The 25,980-nt window shown below is 32.4% G+C and overlaps 3 protein-coding genes and 3 pseudogenes across 5 annotated transcripts; 2 read left to right on the forward strand and 4 right to left on the reverse strand.

The window, feature by feature from the left end:
* The first annotated feature begins 798 nt into the window (after nucleotides 1-798).
* On the forward strand, nucleotides 799-2,332 carry LOC111277767 (putative glutathione S-transferase). Its single transcript, XM_022864186.2, has 2 exons — nucleotides 799-1,261; nucleotides 1,351-2,332. The coding sequence occupies exons 1-2, from the start codon at nucleotides 926-928 to the stop codon at nucleotides 1,699-1,701; spliced, it is 687 nt and encodes a 228-aa protein (XP_022719921.2). The 5' UTR covers nucleotides 799-925; the 3' UTR covers nucleotides 1,702-2,332.
* Nucleotides 2,333-2,970: 638 nt separating this feature from the next.
* On the reverse strand, nucleotides 2,971-6,020 carry LOC111276954 (Tetratricopeptide repeat (TPR)-like superfamily protein). The gene has a single exon (XM_022862944.2). It carries the CDS (start codon nucleotides 5,953-5,955, stop codon nucleotides 3,277-3,279), a length of 2,679 nt encoding a protein of 892 aa, XP_022718679.2. The 5' UTR covers nucleotides 5,956-6,020; the 3' UTR covers nucleotides 2,971-3,276.
* Nucleotides 6,021-7,291: 1,271 nt separating this feature from the next.
* Nucleotides 7,292-13,634, forward strand: LOC111277768 (protein DETOXIFICATION 24-like). 2 transcript variants are annotated; one of them, XM_022864187.2, is made up of 9 exons: nucleotides 7,292-7,412; nucleotides 9,737-9,983; nucleotides 11,494-12,035; nucleotides 12,153-12,239; nucleotides 12,345-12,401; nucleotides 12,506-12,744; nucleotides 12,838-12,956; nucleotides 13,196-13,282; nucleotides 13,381-13,634. In XM_022864187.2, the coding sequence occupies exons 2-9, from the start codon at nucleotides 9,744-9,746 to the stop codon at nucleotides 13,456-13,458; spliced, it is 1,449 nt and encodes a 482-aa protein (XP_022719922.2). In that variant the 5' UTR covers nucleotides 7,292-7,412; nucleotides 9,737-9,743; the 3' UTR covers nucleotides 13,459-13,634. The 2 variants fall into 2 exon arrangements, with proteins under 2 accessions (XP_022719922.2, XP_089619904.1); XM_089763778.1 differs by lacking the exon at nucleotides 7,292-7,412 and adding an exon at nucleotides 9,275-9,450.
* Nucleotides 13,635-14,670: 1,036 nt separating this feature from the next.
* On the reverse strand, nucleotides 14,671-15,634 carry LOC111277450 (aspartic proteinase CDR1 pseudogene; annotated as a pseudogene).
* A 1,777-nt stretch (nucleotides 15,635-17,411) lies between these two features.
* Nucleotides 17,412-19,217, reverse strand: LOC111277769 (aspartic proteinase CDR1 pseudogene; annotated as a pseudogene).
* An 827-nt stretch (nucleotides 19,218-20,044) lies between these two features.
* LOC111276956 (AUGMIN subunit 7-like) lies at nucleotides 20,045-25,862 on the reverse strand (annotated as a pseudogene). The gene is made up of 7 exons (XR_016343592.1): nucleotides 25,518-25,862; nucleotides 24,211-24,295; nucleotides 23,917-24,044; nucleotides 22,971-23,061; nucleotides 22,261-22,368; nucleotides 21,725-21,823; nucleotides 20,045-20,746 (listed from the first exon to the last, which is right to left on the reverse strand). The product of XR_016343592.1 is annotated as an AUGMIN subunit 7-like (transcript).
* Between the last annotated feature and the right edge of the window lie 118 nt (nucleotides 25,863-25,980).

Below are 25,980 nucleotides of genomic sequence, written 5' to 3' on the forward strand. Positions count from 1 at the left end.
CAAATAAAGTAGAATGTATTTCATTTGTTAATTTTTTTAAAAATAATTTTGTAATTAATTCAGCAAAACAAAAAATTATATAAAAGTTTATTATTTATAAGTGTGAAATTTATATGATATTTTAATTAATTTTATATAATTTTTAATTATAATTAATTAATTTAATGCAATAATAATAACAAAATGATATGCTTCCGATGAAATTGATAAAATTAGTCTATATATATCTATGATAACTATTCTGACATTTTGTTTGTTGTACCACATTAATTAGTACAAGGAAGAAAGTTCGCCTTGAATTGATCGATTAGAAGTTGTTTGGCCGGCAGCTGGCCTGCTTCCCCCGTCGTGTCAAACGCAAAAATTCACAAATTATAAATTTATATCTTGCCTTTAATGTTTTCAAATTTTGATTTTTTTTTTAATTATATGATGATAATATTCTTTTGATATGAAGATATGGACATAGAGGTTATCAAACTTAAATACCCATTCATGGGTTGCAAAGTGTAATGATAAATCTAAGTTTGGTTTTTTTTTTAATTGTAATTTAAAGATATAAAAATTTACTAAATTAAAATTTAAATTTTAAATATGTTCGATGTTTTCGCTTAGGAACGATAATATCAATCCAAACTTTGCCAAAGAAAATTTCTTATGTTCTTCCCTTCTTTTCCTTTCCAGTTTTTTTTTTTTTTTTCCCACATTTCAGTATTATATAACAAGATGGGGCTGTAATACAATCTTTTTTTTCACATATTGGATTATAAAATGGAAAATAATTTGTGTCTCGTAAAACTCACCTCTTAAGTTTTTAAGATTGGAACTCTATTCCTCCTGTTATAGATATAATACAAAGTAACAAAAAGAAAAATACTAAAAAGAACAAAGCAAAAGCTAACTAGTATATATATCATGTTAAACTATGAAGGATGACATAGCAAACAATATGTCCGAAGAAGTGAAGCTTTTCAAGACATGGTCAACCCCTTATGGTTTAAGGGTTGTTTGGGCGTTGAAGCTCAAGGGTATACAATATGAGGCAATAGATGAAGATCTTTCCAACAAGAGTGCTTTGCTTCTTCGGTATAATCCTGTTCACAAGAAAGTTCCAGTGCTTGTTCACAATGGAAAACCAATCTCAGAGTCACTTGTCATTCTTGAATATATAGATGAGACATGGAAGCAGAATCCGATTTTGCCCGAAGATCCTTTTGAGAAAGCCAGGGCACGCTTTTGGGCCAAATTTAACGATGAAAAGGTAAAGTTTCACACTATCAGGTTCAGTAAGGACTGTTTTTTTTTTTTCACCGACAAAACATAAGAAACATCTGTTTCTTCTTAATGCAGCTTATACCATCAATATGGGATGCTTTCTCCAAAGAAGGAAAAGAGCAAGAGGACGCTTTTGTTGCAATAATGGAGAACTTGAAATTTGTCGAAGAAGAGCTGAAGGGAAAGAAATTCTTTGGTGGAGAGAAGATAGGACTGGCTGATCTTGCTTTTGGTAGTCTTGCTAACTTGATCTATGTTTTTGAAGAGCTAACTGGCTTGAAATTAGTTGATGAGAGATATCCATTGTTATCGGCCTGGATGCAAAAGTTTTCAGAACTCCCAATAATTAAAGATAATTGGCCACCTCATGACAAGATGATCATCAAGTACCAAGCACTTTATGAGAAATACCATCCTACAAAATGACCTGTTGTGAGGTTTTCCATGGATGTATGGTTTAGGCATCATAAGCTTGGCAATAACTTGAAACAGTTTCTCTAGACAATTAACATAAATGGGGGATTTTCCCGTGATCTGTCAAGAAACAGATATTGTAATAGTGGAGACAGATTGCCTTACGAATTATACGAGACTTGTTGCTGAGATTTTCGCTTTGGTGTCTAGCTCCTAGACTGCAGACTGCAAAGATACAGCGTAATCAAATGGATTGTAAGCGGAAAAGAATAATAATACAATAAATAGACGCAATTTCCACTCTCAAAACCAAATCTGCCATTAATTTGCAATCGTTCTTTCCCTACTTTTTATGCCTCCATAAGCACGGCGAAATATTCATCAAGCATAGCAGGTCCAAGCCAGCAATAAGGCGAATATTTACAACCAGATAAGTCTAGATACCTATTGACAATGTGTTTTGTGCGTGATCAATAAATGCCAGCTAGAAAGAAACAGATTATAATTATTGTTTGCAGAAGCATCAAGCTTTTCCATGACTGGCTATACTTTCATTGTCTTTTGTGATACACAATGATAATAACAATGTAATCTTACCCTTGAAAGAGTTAATAAATCATGTATAATAAGAAAAAAAAGGACAACAGTAACCTGATAAATTGAAATATGAACTTAGTTGTCAGAACATATACCCAATTTATATGCGTTTTCCTTTCAATTCAGCACTTGGAAAACTCTGCATATAAGAAAAAAGAAATATATAGACAGCCTACATCAGAATTTCCACAAGTTGAATGACTTGAGAAGAAATTATTCAAATCCATGGCTTCAAAATGTTTTCAGTCTGACACAGGGCTGAGAACTGGAACTACTAAAAGTAGCCAACTACTGTGCAGAAAAAATTCACTTAAAAGGAAAAGGAGAAAAAAAGTATGTCCACAAGCTTCTCAATTATCTATTATATTTACTATTATCTGATCCCTAATAAGATGATTGGATGACATCTTCGCACTGATTTTTCCACTTGGTTTTCTTATTAGTACAAGAAAATCATATAAATAGCAGAAGGTAATAATGGCGTTTGAATGAGTACTCAAACAAGGTTCATAACATTGCCATAAACTTAATTAAACGACAAAATACAAAATTGACTGATTCTAATTTTCCAAATTTAACTTACAGCTCATGGAACACTAATTAAGCTAATGATGTAGTAATTGACCGAACACCAATCAGTTTATGGAAGACCTCTAATGATCATGGAAAATGAGAACAGAATAATTTAACCGAACAAGAAAAAAAGTTTTCATAATAAAGATTTAAGCTAATGATAAAACAAAAATGAGAAAGGATATAATAGTTATTTGTTTATGGTTTAAAATTCTCCCGGAAGCACAATAAAATCATCCAGGGAAAAATAAATTATTGAAATTCTAAATTCTAATGCCTCAACATGTAAGCCAGTATTTGCCCTGTATTTAGCAGCTACATTAGAAGAAGGAATCTCTGTTCTTTTTCATTTTTCATTTTGATGAAGAAGGTAGGGTGGTTCTCTTTCCTTGTTAAAAAATATGATCAAGAGATCCATCACCAATGATCTCCACAACTACAGGTTCCATCCTTGAAGACATGAAAGCGATTGGCATCTCTTACTAGTATTTCTCTTTGCATAATCATTGATATATACTTGGTTACAGTGTGACAATCCCCACAAACACGAAGGTTTTTCATAATCTGCAATGGAGTCCCGGGCTTTGTGTTTAATAATCCAAATGCTATGGCAAGCCTTTCACTGTGCCCACAAAGCAGGTCTCTTTTCTCATCTTCTTCAACATCATGCAAAACATATCTCAGATCAGCAACATAACCTTCCTTAGCCATCAAACCAGAAATTATCCCTAATAACTTATTAACCTCCTCAAACTGCTCAAAGAACTTATCCCCAGTTCCGAACACATACAACCTTCTTTTAATTTCTATCCAGCTACATGCAGGATCTTTTTTGAGCCCTCTAGCCTTAATGGATTTTCGTATCATTCTCACTTGATCCCACTTCCCTAAAATGGCATACACATTTGATACTAAAACATAATACCCAGTATCATTTGACTTTAATTCAAGGATCTGCTCAGATACGCGTTCTGCAACCTCTATGTTTCCACTTGATCGACAAGCACTAAGTAGAGATCCCCATATACTTGCATTTGGCTTCAGTGGCATTGAATAGATAAACTCCTCTGCTTTAGACAGCAATCCAGAACGGGAAAGAAGATCAACTACACAAGCATAATGTTCTATTCTAGGCTCCAAGTTGTAATCTTTCTGCATCTGGTCGAAACAAGCCAAACCTTCTTCTACCAAACCTGAATGGCTACAAGCATAGATGATGGCAACAAAGGCAACATGGTCAGGAATAACACCAGTAGCTTTCATATCTTCAAAAGCTCCCACTGCTTTCTTGCCTTCTCCATACATTCCATAGGCAGAAATCATAGCAGTCCATGTCACCACATCTCTCACTTTCATACGGTCAAATACTTGCCGAGAATTTTTTAAATTACCACATTTAGAGTACATTTCAATTAGTGCATTCCCAATTGGAATGTCTGCTTCAAATCCAAATCTGAAAATACAGCCATGGATCTCTTTCCCTTGCCGTTTGGCAGCAAAAAAGGAACACATAGGCAAGATGCCTAAGACAGTGGCCACATCAGGCATCACTCCCTCAGTCCTCATTTGATTAATCATTCTCAAACCTAAAGTGAAATCCCCAGATTGAACACATGCTGTTATGATTGTATTCCATGTCACTCTATCATGAGTTTTCATGTTTTCAAATATTTTCAGTGAGTCATTTATTTGCCCACATTTCGCATACATATCAGCCATAGAGTTATTGACAATGAGATCTGAATCAAATCCAAATTTAATTACATCACAGTGAAACTCTTTCCCCAGCTCCTTGTCTGCTAACTGAGTAGAAACAGAGAGGAGCATCACATAAGTGATAGAATCAACTTTCAAGTCAACCTTCATAATCTTAGAAAGTTTCAATGCTTCATCATAATTACCATATTGAATATAACAATTAATCATTGAGTTCCACGAGACAGAATCCTTGCATATCATCCTGTCAAATACTTCCCGCGAAGCTAGCAAGTCACCACATTTCGCATACATATCAATAAGAATATTGTCAGCAGTAACATCACACTGATACCCACTTTTCTTCATGTAATCATGAACGAATTTTCCAAATTCCAAGTCACGTAAATGACCACAAGCACGAAGAACTGAAGTAATAGTCAGTAAATCAGGCTTAAAACTATTCAACATCAGCATAAAGCACTCCGTGGACTCTTTAAATAACTCCATCTGAGAATACCCGCATATCAACGTGTTCCAACTAACAGTATCTCTAATCATCATCTCATCAAATATCCTCCGTGCATCTACAAGCCTATTAAACTTGAAGTACATAGAAAGAAGTCCATTACTTACAACTACATCGCTGTGAAGCCCAATTTTCTCAACCAAACAATGAACTATCTTACCTTCTTTAACATGCATCAAACCTCCACATGCAGGCAAAACACTCGAAACAGTAAAAGAATCTGGCATAATTCCCGCCATTCTTTCCATATTATAAACTTCCAATGCTTCTTCCCAATATCCATTTGCACTGTATCCCGAAATCAAACTATTCCAAGACACAACATCCCTTTCAGACATTCCATCAAACACCTTTAAAGCTTCAGCCAAAAAACCAAATCTCGCATACATATCCACCAACGCATTCCCAATATACAAATCTGAGCCTAAACCCATCTCCAAAACATTCTGATGAACAACTTTTCCCATCTCAATATCAAGCAAAGCCGCACATGAGTTGGCAACCAAAGGAAAAGTATATTTATCAGGAAAAACATTCATCTTTTGCATTTTGCTATTAAAAAAAAGGGCTTTAGAGAATAACCCATTGTGAGTAAGAGCTCTAATGATTGAATTCCATTGGAAAACATTGGATGTAGGTGAAACTTGGTGGAAAACTGAGAGGGAAGAAGTTGGGTCCTTTAACTGAGCATATTTGCTTATGAGTTTACCAGAGAAGAAGATAGATTTTTCAAGTCCTAGAGTTATAATTAATGAATGGATTTTGTGCAGTTGTTTAGAGTTTGATGCAGATGATAAGGCTTTTGAAAGTGAAGAGTAAACAAGTTGATTTTTAGCTTCATGTAAAGTGCTAAACTTAGTTGTAGTTTTCATGAAGCTCAAGCATGTCTTTTGCTGTTTGAGTTGGCTGACCCATCTAAGGAGATTTATATAATTATGAAGGTTTGAGGTATTGAACCCCACGTAATTTCATTAGTTAATGCATGCTATCAATGTGACATTTGCATTAAATATCAGCACTAAAAGCATTACAATCTCTTTTTATTTTGAAACTGTGATTTATTTTATGGGTTTATATATGATGCATCATCATTATATAAATTTTATATAATATCAATTAATAAAATATATTATTTTATTAATAAAATAAATTAAATAATATCAACTCATTAATATATATATTTTAAAAAATATTAATTTATATATATAATTCAAATTATTATAATTAGAATGAGTTTTGAAAATGAATCACATAAAAAAAAAAAAGATGAATCATTATTTTGATGATTCTTCGTATATTAAATTTTAACTCATTTAAAGCTAGAATATCAAGCTATCTAATTACTAAAAGTAGTGCCTAACTTAGTTGAATCAGTATTTTTTTTAGGAATCAGTATTTATTCTAAACAAAATAAAGTGACACACAGGAATTGTCATTAACTTTTTGAATTTGCATTATTTTAGAAATGATATTTGTCAGAAATATGAAAATGAAGAAAATGAAGAGATAACTAGTGTTTTATATAAAAATAGTTAATTTATCTTGAAAAAAATTTATAATTAAAATTTAAATAATTTTAAATTAAATATGAAAATATATAAAAATTGGATAAAAAATATAACAATTAATTAAAAAATAATTTAAGCAAATATTAATCCTAAATTTAATCAAAGTGCTTTAATAGTCTTTGAATAATAAAATAATAAAAAACCTACTACATTTTAAATAGGGAAAAGAACCCTTTTAGAAAATAAGATTATAGTCTAATCATGCATACTCATTTATACGCCCCATAGACATATGTTCTCAAATAAAATCCCTCTTGACTGCACCATTTTCTTCTTAATTTCTCCTTTAAAATTTGCTTTGCCGTTACCTACTCGAAAATTTGCATTGACCCCAAGGAAATGAACCTGTCTTGCTTCAATCCAGTTATGGTTTAATCATGCATGCATTGCTGTCCCTTCCCTAAGGTTAATGAAAAAACTCTTTCTCTTTAACCTTTTGGACGCCTCTTGCATTGCCTTTTCATCATCTTCATTCTTCTTTTCGGTGGCTTTTCATTTTATGTTTCTTTGTTTCTTCATTTCTTCATTGACCGAATGACCAATGGGTTTTGGTAGTTGGATGGCCATTGCTGATTCTAGTCAACATTTTGGGCTGAACCCCACACGACAATTTCCCAACGACGTTAAAAGCTCATCTGATGCTTTTTCTTCTTTCTCTTTGTCCATCAACTCTCTTCCTTTTTCATTTATGCAGTGTGGAATTCCTGGCTACAGCAATTAATAACACCTTCTGCCCTTAAACTACCTGTTTGAGTACTCCAGTAAGTTTTCCTCTCTATGTTACTTTATTCTGTTACTTTATTCTAAACAAATATTTATAGGAACATGATCATTTAATCACAAGTATTTCCATGTAAATTCAACATGAATATACCTTCCACAAGAATAGCTGTTTATAGTACTAGTACGATTTCTTCTCATTAAATTTTAATGTCAAGAATAAATCTTTGGTTTTTGTTTATTACCTTGGATATATTTATAGTATCAACTATCAAGAATGACATTGAATCCTATGAGTTGGAAGCTTTTTATATTTATAACCTTTTAGGAAGAATGAATTCAATCTGTCTGTTGCTTGCTTTTGGATGGTGGGACAAAATGAAACAAGGGATTTTCCTGGTACATGAGCTGAAGTACTAAAAGTGATGAACTTGTTTATCTGTAATGGTGGTTGAGTTTCATTTTCAACGTTTGACATTATTGAAAAAAGAGTAAGCTGTTGCCTGATGGAATGGAAATTGGATTCATAGAAAGGTTGCCAATTACCATAGCTTGAAAAGATGTAGAATCATGTATATTGCCATATAAATGTCATGAGATTAGATGATTCATTTTCTAGCTTTGAACTCTTTGAATGAGAACAAAACTTGGCCCTTCTCATTCACTATAATCTATGATAGAACCAATCGACGTTAATTGTCTTTACTGTTTTTCTCATCATGCCTCTGTATCACTAGAATTTTTCAAAAAGTCAGTTGTCAAGAGAATTTGTGCTCACTGAATTTTTTTTTTTTTTGTTTCAAATGATTCGATGGTGTGGTCGATAAAATGTGACTGGCATTTTTTCTACGGTTGATGATAGATCACTGATTTCTTTTTCTTTTTTAATTTTATCTTTTAAATTATATTGTTATCTCGAAAATATATTCTTATGATTTATTTTTTATTTAAAAATCTTGAAATATTTTTTGTTAATTTAATATGATAAATAAAATTTATTACTTATTAACAAAATTTATTATTTATTAGCAATTTTATATAATAAATAAATTTTATAAATGTTAAATAATTTAAAATTTTAATTATATAAATCTTTTAATTTAATTCCTTAATAGTTAATTTATCTCTTTATAATAATTTATTTTATCACTATTGCTGTTTTTACACCTAAATACATATTCAATTATTGATTTTAATTTCATTAATTACTATAATAATCAATTTTCTCTTCATTATTGTTTTTAATCTCATCAAAATCAATTTAATCATTCGTTCACATGCACCCTATGAAAATACTGAAATCAAATACTGTTTCATTCAAACTTACCAGTACAACGTACCATTAAGACTAACGGGGTGACAGTTTGTTTGCACACTTCCGTCATGCATGAGGTCATGACTTGAAGTTGAAGTTGAAGTTCAATTATTTATGTTCTTACACCTAATAGTCCAACATTAACACATAATTTGATTACTATATTTTTTAATTATTTATATCCTCTCGACCCGACATGTAATAAGAACCTGATAGACGGTCGTTGTTGGTAGAATAAGAATATATTGTCACATTTCCCTTTTCATGTTCTTGTTCTTGTTCTTATCTTCACTTTAATAATTAGTTTCGTTTTCTTCCACCTTTTTTTTTTTCTTTTCTTATCAATAAAAAATTACGGAGGTAAAAACTTGTTATCATAATTAATACCAACTTCATATAAGTTATAATATCAAAAGAAATATTAATCTAAATCAGGCCAAAGAAGCAAAGTCAACTTCGAATTCTATGCGAATAATTTTCTTTGCTTGCCGTCCTCAAATGAAAGAGTGAAAATCTACCAGTCAACCCTCACTAACCAGTTGCTAATCATTAATTGTCTTATAGTGCCATACCAGACTCTATTTATTAGAAGGTGAAGCTAGCAACCCATACCAGTAAAAAATTCACTAAACATTTTCATTGAAAGACAGTTTAATTATGGCCCATTTTGATTGCCATCAAAAGATTTTCCGACTCCCTTGAAGCGCTTTAACAGTTAATGCAAACAACTGGGACATCCCCATTCCTTTCACAAGAGAAATCAGGCAAGCAATGCCGTATATATACTGAAATTGACATAATTTTTCATGATATATGGTTATATATATTTTAATCTTACTTGTTCTCAAAACTAGTTCATTAATATGAATGTTTCTCATTAATTTCCCTTGGTAATATCTGAGGGCTTGAACTATTTATATCTTTAACAAATTAAGTACATAGTATTCATACAAAAATAGGTGCAGATGCATACTCATAATTCATAAAGAATTTTAAACTCTAGCCTGAATGTATGAAATGCCTTGTTTTCAACGTTATGTCATTTTGCAGAAGGGTTATGGATGACAACCAGGTGGAGGAGAGGTTTCTTGCACAAAAAGAAGAAGATCTGAAAACAAGAGTTTGGATTGAATCAAAGGCAATATGGAGGATCGCATTCCCTTCCATATTGTCAAGGGTAACTTCATTTGGAATGATGGTTGTGACACAGTCATTTCTTGGTCACATTAGTGAGGTAGAGCTTGCCACATATGCACTCGTTCAAAGCATTCTTGTCAGATTCATGTATGGGATACTGGTAAGATTTTTTTTTTCTATCTATTATTATCTTTTTCTCACCTTTTATGTTTAGCTTTTGTTTCTTTCTTGAGTTATTTTCACTTGAAAATAAATAATTTCAACCTGAGTTTAGTTTTGTTGATTCATGGGATACTTAATAGGTTTAGAGTTCAAATTCTAGTACTTGTAATTCATTATCTTCTCCTTGCAACCTTTAATGAAAAAAAAAAGAATAATTTAATATGGGTCTTTATAAAATTTGTTTGCAAATAAGTTATACATTGCTGTTGAAACATTCAAGATTCTGAGATGAAATTTGGAACTTAATCAAATTAGTATTAACTTTAATTCATACTTTTGTGTCTTATGGTCCCATTAAATTATATAGGGTTCATTTAGTTGAATGGTGAGATTCGTTTTAGTAATATTGAAAACATTGATGGTGGTAAGATTAATTATGATAGCGGTGATGTTAAAATCAGTGGTGGGATATGTGTTTCAATATAAATGCAGTGATAGCGATGAGGTCAAATACAATAAAAAAAAAATTATTGATGACATTAGATGAAAATTTATATATAGTGAAATTTTGAGTATATTTGACATTTATGAAATTATGAAATTATTAAAATATTTATATATCAATTAATAGTTTTGTTAAAAAATAATTGAAAATTAATAAAAATGATAATAGTATGTAAAAAAATCCTTTAAAAAATTGATAATAAATAATTACACAAATTAAAATTTAACAAAATGGTATTAAAGTATTTATTATTTTTATACTTTTATTTGTTTATGATAATTTTTATATCAAAATAATAATTATCTATTAAAGAGATAATAATACATTTACTCATATAAGAATAATTAATATTTACTTAATATTTATGTTTTTATCTATTTTACTTAACTCATATTAATTACAAAGACATATTTTTCTTAATTTATTAATAATTTATATGATTACGCAATTTATTATTTATGTATTTATTCAAGTTTTAGTTGTTTATTTATTGTGGCCAAAAAAAGTTTTTTAGTTATTAATTAGTTTATTATATAAATTAGTTAAGTTATTTAAATAATTTTAAATAAAAAAATGAAAAAAAAGGCTAAATGACAAGAACATTTTTTACTGTAGCTCTAAAAGTTAAAAAAAAAAAAAAAAAGGAAAGGGGAGATAAAAAATTCTCGTTAGACCCATAAGAGTTCGGTCCATTTTTTACCTTCAGTGCATTTACAATGTCTCAATTGCACTGATATTTGGATTGCCAAATAGCCTTTTGGTGCTGTTAGACACCCCCATTGCATCTCACTTAGAGGAAAAAACTCATCCAATCGAGCTCATAGTTGGAACCTCTTTGATATTACTCCGGAATTCATTTGAAATTAATATCAAGGTAGGTCAATCATAAACATTCACCAAAACAAACATTATTAATTTATATTTTTCTTAATTCTCTTTATGTTTATACTCGTTTCTAAATCCTTAATAAAATGGTTAATACGGGCTTGTCGATGAATGGGAGATTGGCATGTCGAGTGCAACCGAAACTTTATGTGGGCAAGCATTTGGGGCAGGTCATCACCACATGATGGGAATTTACCTGCAACGATCATGGATTGTTGATGGCATTACAGCAACAATATTGGCACCTCTCTTCATTTTCGCAACCCCAATCCTCCGACTTCTTGGCCAGGAGGAGGAAATTGCAGTTGCAGCCAGGTCAATCTCTATTTGGTTTATTCCAATGATCTATAATTTTGTGGTGTCCATGACTATATCAATGTTCTTACAAGCACAACTTAAAAATTTGATCGTGGGGTGGCTATCGACTGCTTCGTTCGTGTTTCATATATTTTTGTCATGGTTGTTTGTGGACAAATTTAACTGGGGAGTTAATGGAGCAATGGCTGCAATGAATATATCGGGTTGGACAATGGTTTTTGGACAGTTGGTGTATGTGTTTGGAGGTTGGTGCCCTAATACGTGGAAAGGATTCTCTAAAGCTGCTTTCTTAGATCTATTGCCTGTTGTAAAGCTCTCAATATCCTCCGGAGTCATGATTTGGTAAATCTTAAATTTCAAGCTTTTTCAAAAAAATAAAAATAAAAATCAAACTTAAAGTTATGGAAAATCTTTATTTTACACGTATTATTCTAATCCTTTTAAATTGATGTCAAATAGCTTGGAGTTGTGGTACTATTCCATTCTGGTCTTAATGGCTGGATACATGAAAAATGCAACCATCGCCATTGATGCTTTCTCCATCTGGTAATTTAAGAGCTTTGCTTTTAAAACCAATTAATCACAATGCTTACTCTATTTTGTACTTCAACTAGTAAAATTGCTTTAATTAGAGCTAATTTCTTGCTGCAGCCTCAATATCAATGGATGGGAATTAATGGTTTGCCTTGGCTTCCTAGTGGCAGCAAGGTACATAATCTAGCAGCAATGCCTTATGATGCAACAACCTCATTTGCCTTTGTTTTTTTTCTTTTCGAAATTCCTTCAATGTAATATTTATTTTGTTTCTTCAGCGTTCGCGTTTCGAATGAATTGGGGAGAGGAAATGCTAAGGCTGTTAAATTTGCAATAAAAACCATACTTGGCACTTCAACATGTATTGGAATTGTCTTGTGGGTATTATGTCTGGTTTTCAGAAATCAAATTTCTTACTTGTTTTCCAATGATGAAGAAGTCGCAGAAGCTGTGTCAAGTCTCTCAATTCTGTTTGCTTTCTCAATTTTACTCAACAGTGTTCAACCAGTACTCTCGGGCAAGTACTTGTCTCGTTAATTTTCTTTTCCTTTATTTTTAAAAATCTAATTACGTATAGTTTAAATATTCAGCCATGAAATTCTTTCTCCAGGTATAGCCGTAGGAGCTGGTTTACAAACCATGGTAGCATATGTGAACTTGGGATGCTATTATGTAGTAGGAATACCTATAGGAATTTTGCTTGGATATGTCGTCAATCTTCAAGTTAAGGTAAGAACCAAGAACAAATTGAGAAAGAAAATTCCCAGATATATATAGGGCATGTAAAGTTGTTGAATCTTGGTATTTATAGTTATGGGTCGAGAAACCAACTAATACTATCTCTCCTTTTAAAAAAAAAAAAATTCAAAAAGTAAAAATATAACCTAAGATCAATACTATGCATGATACACTTCTATTTTTTATTTTATAATATATATTTCAAAGTTTAACTTCCTTATCTTATGTAGGGGCTATGGATTGGATTGATGAGTGGGGTGGCGATGCAGTCGCTTATTCTTGCTTACCTTGTATGGAAAACAGACTGGGATGAGCAGGTACATTTACTCAAACAACTGTAATATTCCAAATCAACCCATTAATTTCAACCATTTTTCATAAAACTAAAGCAATTTTACTATTTTTTGCTTGACAGGTGAAAAAGGCATCTGAACGTCTCAACCGATGGTTATTGGAGCCAACAGAAGAAGATCAGAGTCCACCTCATGCTTAAAGCAAATGAATAATATTTATTGTAGTAGCTTTTCAATAACTAATTACTTATATCTTATAGTTTTAATTGCTTTAATGTTGACAAAAGGATAAAAAGATCCTCAAAAAAAAAAAAAATTCAATAACTATTTAAGTTTATAATATTTTAATGCAAACAATCAAATCCTAAATTTTCTATTTTGAATCAATTAAACTCTTAGACATCTATTTTTATCCAATTAAAACTTTAAATGTTTATTTTTACTTAATTAAACCCTCAATTGGATAAAAATAATTAAATATTTTTCCTTTAAAAAGAGCTCAATTGATTAAAATAAATATTTGAGGTTTTAATTGATAAAAAAAACAATATAAACCTCAATAATTATTAAATTTTAGTTTAAGGGGGTTTTTTTTTTTTTTTTCTATCTTTTGACCTTTAATTTTTCATTTGGCTGAAAAAAAAAAACAAATAAAAAAGGTTAAAAGTAAGGATATATATTATCTTTAGTTTTGACCTCATCCAGTATTAATTCTCTCCATTTCCTTTTAAATCAATCCTTAGATACATTGACGTTAATTATCATGTTAATAATTTTCTTTTTATGTTTAATAAAAGAGAAACAATTAAAGACAGTTAATAAATCATTATGTATAATCTTTATACAAAATTACTGGTGAATTTGATTTTTCTTATTTTTTAAAGGTATGCATTCCTTTATTTTAATTTTACAAAATTGTTCATTAAAGGTATACAAATTATTTTTCTTTATACAAAATTGTTCATTAAAAGAAATTTATACATTATTTACAATTTTAATACTATTATATTTAAATTTAAAGTTCCCTTATACAATTTTAGTCCTAAATTGAATTTCTGACTTCGTCCCTATTGACAAGTGCAAGCATTGTCTTTGAAAAAAATACTTGAAAAGGTGGTTTCTCTTCTAATCTGGAGTTGAAATCAACCAATCAATGGATTGATAATTCTTTGCAGCCAAATGAAGAACCTAAAAGTTAAAGATTTCTTTGAAAGGGATAAATTTTGTTGTGTGAAAACTGTACCTCTCTTATGGATAACGCATATTAGTGAAGGTGAGTGAAAATCTACAATTGCAATTTTGATGATAGGAAAATTAGTTTTTGTGGTAACTCCATGAAAAGGGATTAAAATTTATTAAAATTATGCAATGGCTTGTATAACACTGTAATAGCAAGTAACAATTTGAACTAGTTACTCCTTGCTGCAGTCTGTTGGTTTAAAGAACACCGCCTGATTTTCAATGTCATAGCCAACCAAGAAATTCATTTGAGCCAATTTACCAAATATTGGTAGATCCGGATAACTACTCAAAGTAAAGCGTGAAACACCTTCCGAAACTAAAAGGAAGGTGTTCAAAGGACTCAACTTCACACCCGATTGGTGAAATGCATTGTGAACTTGGAACTTCAAAATCAGTTTGAGCTTCGTAGCAAAGGCTCAAACTCTCAACCGGTGCATCAATGCGTTTCGCATCGATCTTGCTAGCCACAGGTGTCTCCAATTTTGAGTAAAAATCTGGAGGCAAGAGTGTCAACGTAGTTCCCGAATCGATGATAATGTTACCCTTTGAATTTCCAAGGGAAGAGTCGGTGAATTCTAGTTTATCGTTGTCAACACTAATTACTTCAGGGGTAAGAAAGTAGAAGACATCAGGGCTTTTTTTAGCCAATGGAGTTGAAAAAATCCCAGTACCTGAAACAACAGCATTGTGCCAAAATTTATTTTGCTTTTTCCTACACACTTGGAAGAAAATGGCACCAAGCAATAGGAGAATTTGCCAGAAATTGAAGTACCCATTTAGGAAATAAGTGAAACAGCTCCTCCTCCAGGGCCAATGATGCCTGATCCTTTCTCACTAAAGGTGCCTTCATTGTTGTGGCCACATCCAATGATGGTTTTAGGAAAGGCAACGGATTGTCCTGTTGTGGAGCCTAGGGTTATCAATGGCAAGATCTCCATTTGAGAATGATTTATCTCCATAAGAGATCGAATATAAGCAAGTATCATTTGCCTCAATGGAACAAGAGGTATCCCCATATTCTAATTGGTTGAAGAAGGGAGAGTTTGGAGAATCACGATGAATTAGTTTAACACTAAAAGCACCAGTTTGAGCTTCTACAGAAGAGAAATTGGAAAGAAAATAGCAAGAGATCATGGTTGCCAAGGCAATGGAAAAGATAGAGTGATCATTTTCAGCCGCCACGATTGAAAGGGACACTGAACATTGATGGGGGAAATGTATTATATCTTTTTGTTTTTTTTTTTATTGTCATAATTGATTTTGGTTGGTTATAAAACTTTCTTATTCAAGTTGATCTTTGAGTACAAATGTACAATGACATCTCCTATTTGGATTTATCAAATCTCAGTTTTATATTCAATTCCAAAATTGATAATTATTTCCCTTCAAAGCAGATTCTTTATTTATAGCAATCTTTTAGCAAAAAATAAAAATCTGTTAACTTCATAAATTCTTACACTCATGCATTCAGCACAAGAGAGGCACGTTAAAGGGTTTTTTTTTATTTTATTTTATTTTTAATATTCATGGTTTCTATGTATGTAGGCGTATCATTTCTCTTTATTATTATTATTATTATTATTATTATTATTATTATTATTATTATGACTTGGAAGAAGAAAATTTGAACTTGAATTTTTAAACAAAAAATATACATATATTTATTATTGAGTTACATATCTAGATATTTATATCAAACTTTTTTATAAAAGAAAAATATTACCATATTACATAATTATTAACAAAGAAGTTCCAAGTAATGTTTTATAAATAAAAAAAAAAAGTAGAAGTAATGTGCTTAGTACATACAACGCAAAACCAAATTAATTATTACTTATGTAACAAAAAAATTATTACTTAATAGTATACAGATGATAGTCAACCAACTGAAAATTCATTGCCAAATTGCCGTCCAAGTTTACCAAATAGATCAATCAAGAACTCTCAAAAATGGAAAGAAATGTGCCTTAAATAGCTCAAATAATTTTTAGGCATTTTATGAAAATCAAACAAATCTTACCATTAGATTCAACATAGATGCATGTATCAATTATTCAAAAAGTCAAGTTTTAATGCTCTAGTAACTAAAGATATTAGTTTAGGGTAAAAATTTTGTAATAGTCTTTTTTAATGAATAATCTGAAATTATGTAAATATTTTTCAAGTCCTGCGATCTATTTTGATTTCAAAGTGATTTCCCTTACCTTAAATTTATTTTCACCAAAAAAAAAAAAAAGGAAAAATCGGTTCATGATTTAGGCCAAAATTGCATGTGCAGTTGCAATGAAAAAAAGTCCAATTTTGGGATAAATCTCCCATTTCCCAAAATTGAATCAATCTCACCAACTACAGAGATTAGTCCAATTTTGCGTAAAAATTTCCTTGCAAAGAGTATCTACCTAGTTATGAGACTCAATAACAATGGTAAAAATACTTGTTTCAGGTTCTGAAATGAAGAACCTGTACACCGACTAATTTGGCCTTTTTCCATATAATTTTTGTTGTCCTCATGTTATAGCAATTAATTGGACATTTGCTTCCTCGAATTCATTCTCTCAAATCCAGCCTTTTAAAGGTAATTGGGAACCATTTTTCATGCTTCAAAAGCTTGATAAATATCTGATGACAAAAAGAACAAAAAACAACTTACAAATATCAAGGCCGGAATTTTTTCTTTTTGGTTTTATTGCAAATTAAAGTAGAGAAGCCAAAATTTTTGTGAAAAGAATCAACCCGAAAGATAAAAATAGGAGTAAATAGATAGAACAAGGACAGAGAGAGATCATTGCATGTGATAATGTGATCATAACATTGAGAATATTATTTGAAACAACAAGGACGAACAACAAAGTACTTATAAAAACAACTACTAATTATTAATATTTAATATAACATAATATAGAATCCAACTACTAAAAAACATTGTAGAAAATAATTGCCAGGCTAATTCTTAGAGCAATCTGTGGGCTTAAAGGAGACGGTCTGCTTTTCTGTATCATAGCCAACCAAGAAATTCATCTGTGCCAAGTTACCATAGATTGCAAAATCTTGATTAGAACTGAAGGTAAAGCACGCAACTGCGTCGGAAACCAAGACGAAGGTGTTCAAGGGCAGCAAGTTGACATCAGCATTAGTGAAATGCACTGTAATATCTGGAACTGCAAAGTCAGTTTGAGCATCGTAGCATAAACTCAAACCCTCTGGACCTTGAACCCTTGTCGCATTAATCTGGCTAGAAACGGCTGATTCCAATTGTGAGTAAAACTCTTCTGGGACTAAGGTCAATGTAGTGCCTGAATCAATGATGATGTTACCATCATCTGATCCGAAAACAGAACCTGTAAACTTTATTCTTTCGCTTCCAACACTGACTGCCTCCAGGGTGAGGAAGTAGAAAGTGTCTGGCTCTTTTTTAGTCAATGGAGTGGAAACAACGCCATTCCCTGAAACAATAGCATTGGAACCAAAGTTCATTTTGCTTGACTTTCCTGTTTGGGAAATAGGCAACAGGCAATAGGAGAATTTGCCAGCAATTGTAGTTCCCAATTGGGAAATAAGCGAAACATCACCACCTCCAAGTCCAATGATGCCAGAAGTTTTCTCATTGAAAGTTCCATCATTGTTATGTCCACATCCGATGACTGTTTTAGGAAGAGCTACAGGGCGACCAGTTGTCGAAGCCAAGGTGACTGTATCAGCAGATAGATCGCCATTCGAAAAAGATTTATCACCATAAGTGACTGAATATTGGCAAGAGTTATCACTAGAACAAGAGCTTCCTTTAAGGTTCTCACATTGACTTGCACTGCAAGAAATGGTTCTGTAAGTGGATGAGTCGCTAGGGTCAAAAAGGGGAGCATCTTGCTGGAAACACTGGGAGCAAGGCTTGCATTGAGTCCAAATAAGATCACTTCCTGTATCAGCTATAGCAACAATATCAAAAGCTGGAGAACCAATGGATATATTCAGCAGGTATTCACCCGCATTGGCAATAATATCACCTTCCGCTTCCTTCGTTGAGACCGAATTTGGTTTGAAGCGATGTACACGACTAAAGGAACGACGCAAGGCATTGGTTACGCGATCAGAGGCAGTTTCCAAGGGATTGTATAAGGGGGACTTGAGGGAGTCACGGTGGATTAATTCAACACTGAAACCACCCTTTTGAGCCTCAATAAGGCAAAGACAAGAGAGGCCAACGATGGCAAGGACATGGAATAAAAGAGTGATAGGATTGACAATAGCTGCCATTGTTAGGAGAAGATGGAGGCTATACTTGAGAGGATTGATGGTTTGGGTGTCTAGAATTGTCGTCAATTTATAGTGTTGAAAGGAGATATGAATTGAGACAAAACAAATTAAGATTCAGAAATTTCAGGAATAATTTATGGTAATATGAGCAAATGACAATCAATTTCCCTTTTTAGGACGAAGTATATGAATATATATTGCCAGATACATGCATTCCTTCCATGATTGAATCTTTTTGAGATTCTTAGTACCATAAAATCTCAGAAAAGAAAAAAACTTCCTACTTCTGATCTTGTGAATTAATGATTTTCCATCTTTAGTTGGCCACAGCAGATTAACTCTATGTTGCCTTTACCAAATCACATTGTAAATATCTTTAATGACTGTGATTTCCATTTTTGATTCATGAATTTTCAGGTGAATTAATGAACCACCTTAAATGATAATTATTTAACAATATTTTTTTACAAAGAAGGATAACTAGATGCCACCTTGTTAAATTTCAAACTCATCTGATCTAACCATATTTTTCATAAAGTGAATGTGGAGAACATTTTTACGTTATTGAGACAAATTATTACTTTTGATACGTACTGATTTACTATAATTAAAATTTAGTACTATATATTATTATATATAAAATTGATGTCATGAAATAGACCTTTTGATTTAGCAAAATTAAAGTTTTGTTAATAAATATTATAGATTGATGATGAATTTCGAAATTATTTTGTAATTAATTACCATTGTTTATTCAGTGTCAAAATTCAATGGAAACGTATAATTTTAACATTTTTGCGTTCATACCTTTGAATTAATTTGCAATTACATATAGGAAGATTAATGATGTTAAGAATTTGAAAAATCATGCCGGTGGACAAAATTAACCATGATAATTAACCCCTAAATGGTAATTAATCCCGATGGCATTTAATCGTACCGAACCAGCTATAACAATTCACATTATTATGCGATTTAATAACATAAATGTTAAAACTGTTTTAAAATTATTTTTTATCAATTATTTGAATTGGTAAAGATAATGATGGTTGAATTAGCAAAGATAGAATATTTCATTTGTCATATCTAGGTTCGATTTTCACTAATAGCGCATTCTTTTTTCATGTGCTATCTACAAATTCAATGTATGGTTTAAGAAAATTTCATTAATTACTGAAGACAAAAGGAGCAGAACCTCTATTTTCTTGAGTGGATAGGATCTGTAATTTCATTTTTACTAGATTTTACTCCTCTCCAATCAGAAAGGTAAACAATAAAAACAGGACAAGATGGTGAAGCATAAATAGTGGAGTGTCAAAACACAAAAGTAAAAATACAAGCATTTTGAAATAATTACAAATTAGCATTGTAACCAGCCAAATCTTCATTGGTTCAAGCAATCAAACCGCAAAAATTACAGTCAATCAAATGGTAGATGATACGAATCACCTTCTAACAAATGATTGGGCCAAGGGAATCCAATATCACAATTTAAGATTTGTCAGATTCACACTTGTAATAACTCTTATGACTCAAAAGTTGCTACTACATCTACATTAATCCAAAACCAATTCAGATTCCACCCTTTGACAGCCACCAAGATTTTAGATCCAGAAGAACTTGCATCATACGAGGCGAACACTCAAAAACCCAGGTCTTTAACCGAATCCGAATCCGAATACAAGTTCATATCTTGAATAAAAGACAATATGTTGCATCTTTCTAATGGAACATACACACTCTTCGAAACAGAGAGATACTCTGTCAATGCTTTTTTTTGTGTCTAGCTACAATCATCATAAATTTACCTTCTTGCCTTGCTCACGGACAATAGAAGCCTAGAGAATTCCAAGATCACAATTCAAGAATGTCAATGCAGACTCACACTCAAAAATAATTCTTGTTACAGGAGAGGGTCCACCAGCCACTGTTTCAGATGATCCAACCATAAGAGCGGGCATGTGAGTCTCTCAGATTCCTCAAGTTGCCCAGGAACTGCCAAAGAAACAGAGGAATCTTGAGTTTATTTACAACAACATAATATGTGAAGAATGGTTAAAATGTTGAAAATCATCAAATATTCCAGGACTGAAGTCTGAACTCTGAAACTTATATGAAATCATAGTGGGATCATGTGGCATCTTAGTTTGTATTAACATTATCTCTGATCTGCTCTCCCCTTCCATGTATGTGTGCGTGCCCTCATTTATTTATGTACGTATTATGATATTTTCTCTTGCCATAATAAATTCAGATGATGATTCTTGCGTGACACATAAACATGCCTGTCATCCAGCCATTTCATGTATACTAAAGATACCGTGCAAGATAATAGTTAGGGCTTATGAGCAAGCTAATTATCAAAGAAAGGAAAATGGAAAGCACATAAACCCAAAGTCATGCAAGCAATCTAACTTAGATTTGGCCTAGCTAAGCTACCTACTGTTATTGATCATTCATCCAACTTTCCTCAATGATTAATTTCCCCAAAGCAATCAATCTCACATTTCTAATATGTGATGAATTTATGACAGCTCTAAATTGAAACTTTTAAAATCTAGATCCGAATGCTAATTATTGGAAGTAAGATATAAGAGTGGTTATATGCTACAATTAATTGGCAGTATTAATTCACATTGATGTGAGAAGAAAGAGAGGTGCTAGCTGAAACACGCCAGGTGAAAATGTTCATTTCAGCACATTAGTCCACATAAGTCTACCCAGCTATTGCATGTGTTACACAAATGGGTAGACATCTATATGCATTCTCATGAAGGCAGACGATAACACTGTGTTAGCAAAACTGTCTTCCTAAACAATGTAAGCAACAAAGGTAGGGAGATGTGAAATCAAAAGACAAGCACCTGAATCATCTACACAGCTAAGCTTATGAAAAATTAAACCGTTGAGAAAGCCAGCTATCATCTTCCTACACCAAAAGTTAGGATAACAATAGAATCAACATTGGGATACCTTTAAAAGCATCTTGTAAGCCTCCAATAAGCAATTGGCAGCAGGCCCAAACCCATGAAGTTGTGGTGCCTCCATCATATGTGTCCTTGGACGAATTTCCTATGAGGAAAACTTTCAAAATTAAGACCATTGAAGAAAGATGCACTACAGAGAAATTCTAAGGCAAGAAAAATCAATGATCATATTAAATACAGAACACCTCAACCAGACGAGATACATGAATACATGCGTGCAGGTCCAAAGTGTCAATGAAGTCAATTAAACTTCAGACCATTTATGTATTGAAATTAAACTAAAAGCTTTTCCGCTAATAACCTTCTTCATAGGGATTTGGGGCATCAAAACAATAAATGCTATATTACTATTAACTAAAAATCATCAGAGTAACCCATACTGCCAAGAGCATGAAGAAAAAGAGAATATAAAATTAAGACATAAATGTAGCAAGGTCTTTCAATTGATTGTTCTTGAATATAGGAGATAACTGAGATCAAACATGTAGAAGCATATCAACAAAAAGCAACAGCAAGCCAGACCTCGGTGTAAATCATATTGAATGATCTTGTAGTTTCAAGAAAATATTCCAAATGTGCCTGCAGTTTAGAGTCCACTTCTGTATAGTCCTTGTCAGGGTTGTAAGCATACTAGAAAGGGGGGAAATTTGGAATTAAACTAAAGAAATAAAACACATGTAATTAATAACAGACACATGAGCATGCACAAACACATGCACATAAAAAATTAAAAAAAATTATGGCTGCATAAACATACAGCAGGAAATCAAAATTTGGGACGATTCACTGCCAGAAAAACACAATAATTCAGAAAACCATATAGACTCAGAAAATTGCAAAAACTATCTTCCCAGTGGGGAGAAATTTTTAAAATACAATAGCAATTGTTGAAAGTCTGGTAACAGAATAACCATCTTCAACACTTTGTGAAGCACAATAACTCAACTTCTGAAAATCCCAAAACAGTAAGCTTATTGATAAATGCTGAATATTTTATTCTCATCCCAAGGGAAAACAAATTCCTATGTAGCCTATAGAGTAAATGAAGAGTGGCACTTCTTTATTCCCAATAAATACGCCACATACAGTAAAAATATGCCTTAAAGGAAAATATAACATCAAACTGATCAAAGAGCACTGCACTTTCAGGAAATAGACGCATGAAGTTTAACAGACACAAAGATGGAACTCAAAAAACATGATGAACCATGAGCTAAGGAGCTAGGATAAACCTTTGATGCCAAGTCATCAACTTCTTGCTGAAGATTTGAGAGTATCTTGGACTGTTCTGAAAGCTTTGACTCCAGCTCAGAAACATCAGGTCTGCAAACAAACTTGATTGAAGGAAGAAAATGTCACTACATCTGCTGATAGCAAACTACAAATCATGACATTGGAATTTAACTCAAAGTCTGAAATTGTCTTCAATTGCAGTATAGGATTGTTTTTAATTGTAATGGGACCTATGCTGGGAGTATGATCTTCATAGCTAAACAGTTCAGCTAAAAAACTATATATGCACCTTAAATTGTGACATTGCAGTAGAAGTAGGAGTGTGGTCTAATAAAGGAGGCAGGAAGCTAGTAGCAGAGCATGATCTTCATAGCTAAATGGTTCAGCTAAAGCACTATATAAGCATCTTAAATTGTGGAAATGCGATAGAAGTAGGAGTGGAGTCATTAAAGGAGGCAGGAGGCTAGTAGCATTAGTGGACTAGCAGGAAATTAATTCTATAACCCAACAGTCCATGGCATATGATAGTTCCATATTTTGGTTTAAATGGCTAGATACATGTAGTAAGAGAAGGCCCACTATCCAGTGCTAGTCTCAAGAAATATTGACTGCTATGATGGAAATATGGTACTATCAGGAAATGCGAAAAACGGATACTCTCAGGCTCAGTCACATAGGCGTGATAGCTGAGTATTTGAATCATGGCAAATACCAGCTCTCTGGCAAGGGCATTCTTGAAGCTGATCCTCAGCAACAGACAGGGCAACATATTGGCAGTTATTGGACAGTCATCAACTCAGATGAATCAAGGGCTCTGTTGATCAAAGCTCAAGAGGAAAATGTAAGTTTGACTTACATTTAAATAGTATTGCAAATAAAAGAGGAACAGGAAAAGCAGAATCAGATAGGCATGTGGATACTCATAAGGCAAAAGGGGCTGCTTACAATGGATATAAGGATTGAATCTGCACATCAGCAAGGAACAACTTGCATTCCTCAGAGAATATTAGAGCTTGTTTCTCCGTAAAATAGCATCTATTAGTTGTATGTCCTTTTGTACCTGCTCATCGACACTGCAAAAGAATATAAAGAATTTTTTAAAAAAGAAGTAATGTTATGATACCAAACACTAAAAGCAATAATTGAAACAAAACAAAAGATATAAACATAAAGAAATGAACATTTCTTCTTTGAAAGTTAACGTAATCCGAATCAAATATTATCTCCAAACATCTGTACCTCCATTCCAGATTATCTACACAGATGCTTGCCTCCATCAGATCAACAATAAGACGAAGCATTTCAGTTCGATTTTCATAGCTTCCTTGTCCCTTTAAAACACTGCGTTATTGCTTGTACTTGGAGTACAAATGTTCAAATGTGCTAAACAAACAACAATAATCTACAACTGACATAGGATTCATCCAACCAACGTCATAACCAAAGCTCCTAACATTGCCCCAGTGAGACATTAAACAAACAACTCACGAAATAAACCTCTATACTTCTCAGTACTTTTTCCATAATGTCAAAGCCTCCTATCATAGCTAGGAAATATTTTTCTAATAATTAGAGGGGCAAAAGGTGCAAGTTTATACTGTTGGTTTAGTTCATCTCCAAACCAACCATGTCCAACCAATCTCACATTCCTTATTTAAGACACAATATGCCATAACGAAAATCAAATTTTGAAAAAGCCACGGATTTGAAGTGTCAACTGTCCAAAATATAGCTTTTCATTTATGTTCCTAAAACAACTTTCGAACATCATTAGCAACCCTTTTTTTTTCTCTCTGTCTCTCTTCACCAAACAAGATGCAAAATGCCAAATTATACTATGCCCATTAAAACGAGGACTGAACCCAGCACTTTTAGAAGAAAATGCCACTACTTTCATGTAAGTTCCATTCCCTTATTGCTTTTACTACTTTTCTTCTAGAAGCCAAAGAACCAAAAAAAAAAAAAGAAAAGGCATTCACATACAAAATTAATTACTTTTTTAATGACCAAAAATTAAAATTTCAATATTTACGAATAACAAAATGCATAATTTGTTTTACTTTCATGTAAAATCATTATATTTGAACAAGTGTTGCATTCTTTGTTTTTCTATTTTTTTTTTTTAAGCAACCTCCAAAGAAGTAAAAGTAATTCTCAAGCAGAGCCTGTAAAAATAGTAACTTAAGAGTCTGAGTTTGCTTCCTTAGATAGGTTCTGTATCAATTGTAGTAGTAATCTCCAAAAACTTAGAAATCTCAGCCAAATCTGTAAATTTCAACAATTTTCCCCAAAACCAAACAAAAAATACATCAACAAATCCCAAATCCGAAAAAAGAAGAAAAAGCAAGATAAATTGAAGAGATAATGAGCTTTACATTGTATTCAAGAAGTTTCTTCATCACGATCCATAGCATCCCCTTGTAAATTTTGTTGCGAAAACGGTGACTTATCTCCTACTAGCCTGAATTTAACTTCCTCCCCCCCCCCAAAAAAAAAAAAAAAGAAACCCTAAAAAAAATTTTTTGGAGGGTTGAAAATGAAGTTACCGGAAAAAGAGCCAATCAAGAGAGCGTAACGTTCCATGCCGGCGAAGAGAAGAGACTGAGCTCGATCACTGGCTCGAGGATAATTCAACATCGATAATTTTCTTTGAATTTCCTCCATTTTTTTTGTTGTCATTTTCTTTTTCTGTTTCTTAAGCTGAGAAATTCAGTCGGGGCCGTCCATCACACTCTGGAAGAAATTGAAAATTGAAAGGGAAGGTTTAAATTGGGGTCCGTTTGGTAACTTGGTTAAATGAAATAGGGTTGTGATCAATCTCAAATCAACAAAGCCCAATTGCTTGCTAGTTTTAGTTTTCTAAATTTGGAAGTACCGTACTACTTAGGATGCTTTGTTAGATTTTGTAGTTGGGGCAAAGTGGAACTGAATCACTTCTCTTAAACTTCCAATTGGACCAATCCAAGTCAATACCTACAGCAGACAACATGAAGCCAGATTATACATCCA

Source organism: Durio zibethinus, chromosome 7 (assembly GCF_047325235.1).
Source record: "Durio zibethinus cultivar Kanyao isolate XHJ-2024 chromosome 7, ASM4732523v1, whole genome shotgun sequence".
Taxonomy (NCBI): Eukaryota; Viridiplantae; Streptophyta; class Magnoliopsida; order Malvales; family Malvaceae; genus Durio; species Durio zibethinus.

What these genes read in the sequence shown, in the direction of transcription:
- LOC111277768 (XM_022864187.2), top strand. Translation starts at nt 9,744, where the DNA reads ATGGATGACAACCAGGTGGAGGAGAGGTTTCTTGCACAAAAAGAAGAA. An exon ending in GATTCATGTATGGGATACTG is followed by an intron (nt 9,984 to 11,493) that starts GTAAGATTTTTT and finishes GATGAATGGGAG; the next exon opens with ATTGGCATGTCGAGTGCAAC. An exon ending in TGTTCAACCAGTACTCTCGG is followed by an intron (nt 12,745 to 12,837) that starts GCAAGTACTTGT and finishes TTCTTTCTCCAG; the next exon opens with GTATAGCCGTAGGAGCTGGT.
- LOC111276954 (XM_022862944.2), bottom strand. Translation starts at nt 5,955, where the DNA reads ATGAAAACTACAACTAAGTTTAGCACTTTACATGAAGCTAAAAATCAA.
- LOC111277767 (XM_022864186.2), top strand. Translation starts at nt 926, where the DNA reads ATGAAGGATGACATAGCAAACAATATGTCCGAAGAAGTGAAGCTTTTC. An exon ending in CCAAATTTAACGATGAAAAG is followed by an intron (nt 1,262 to 1,350) that starts GTAAAGTTTCAC and finishes TTCTTAATGCAG; the next exon opens with CTTATACCATCAATATGGGA.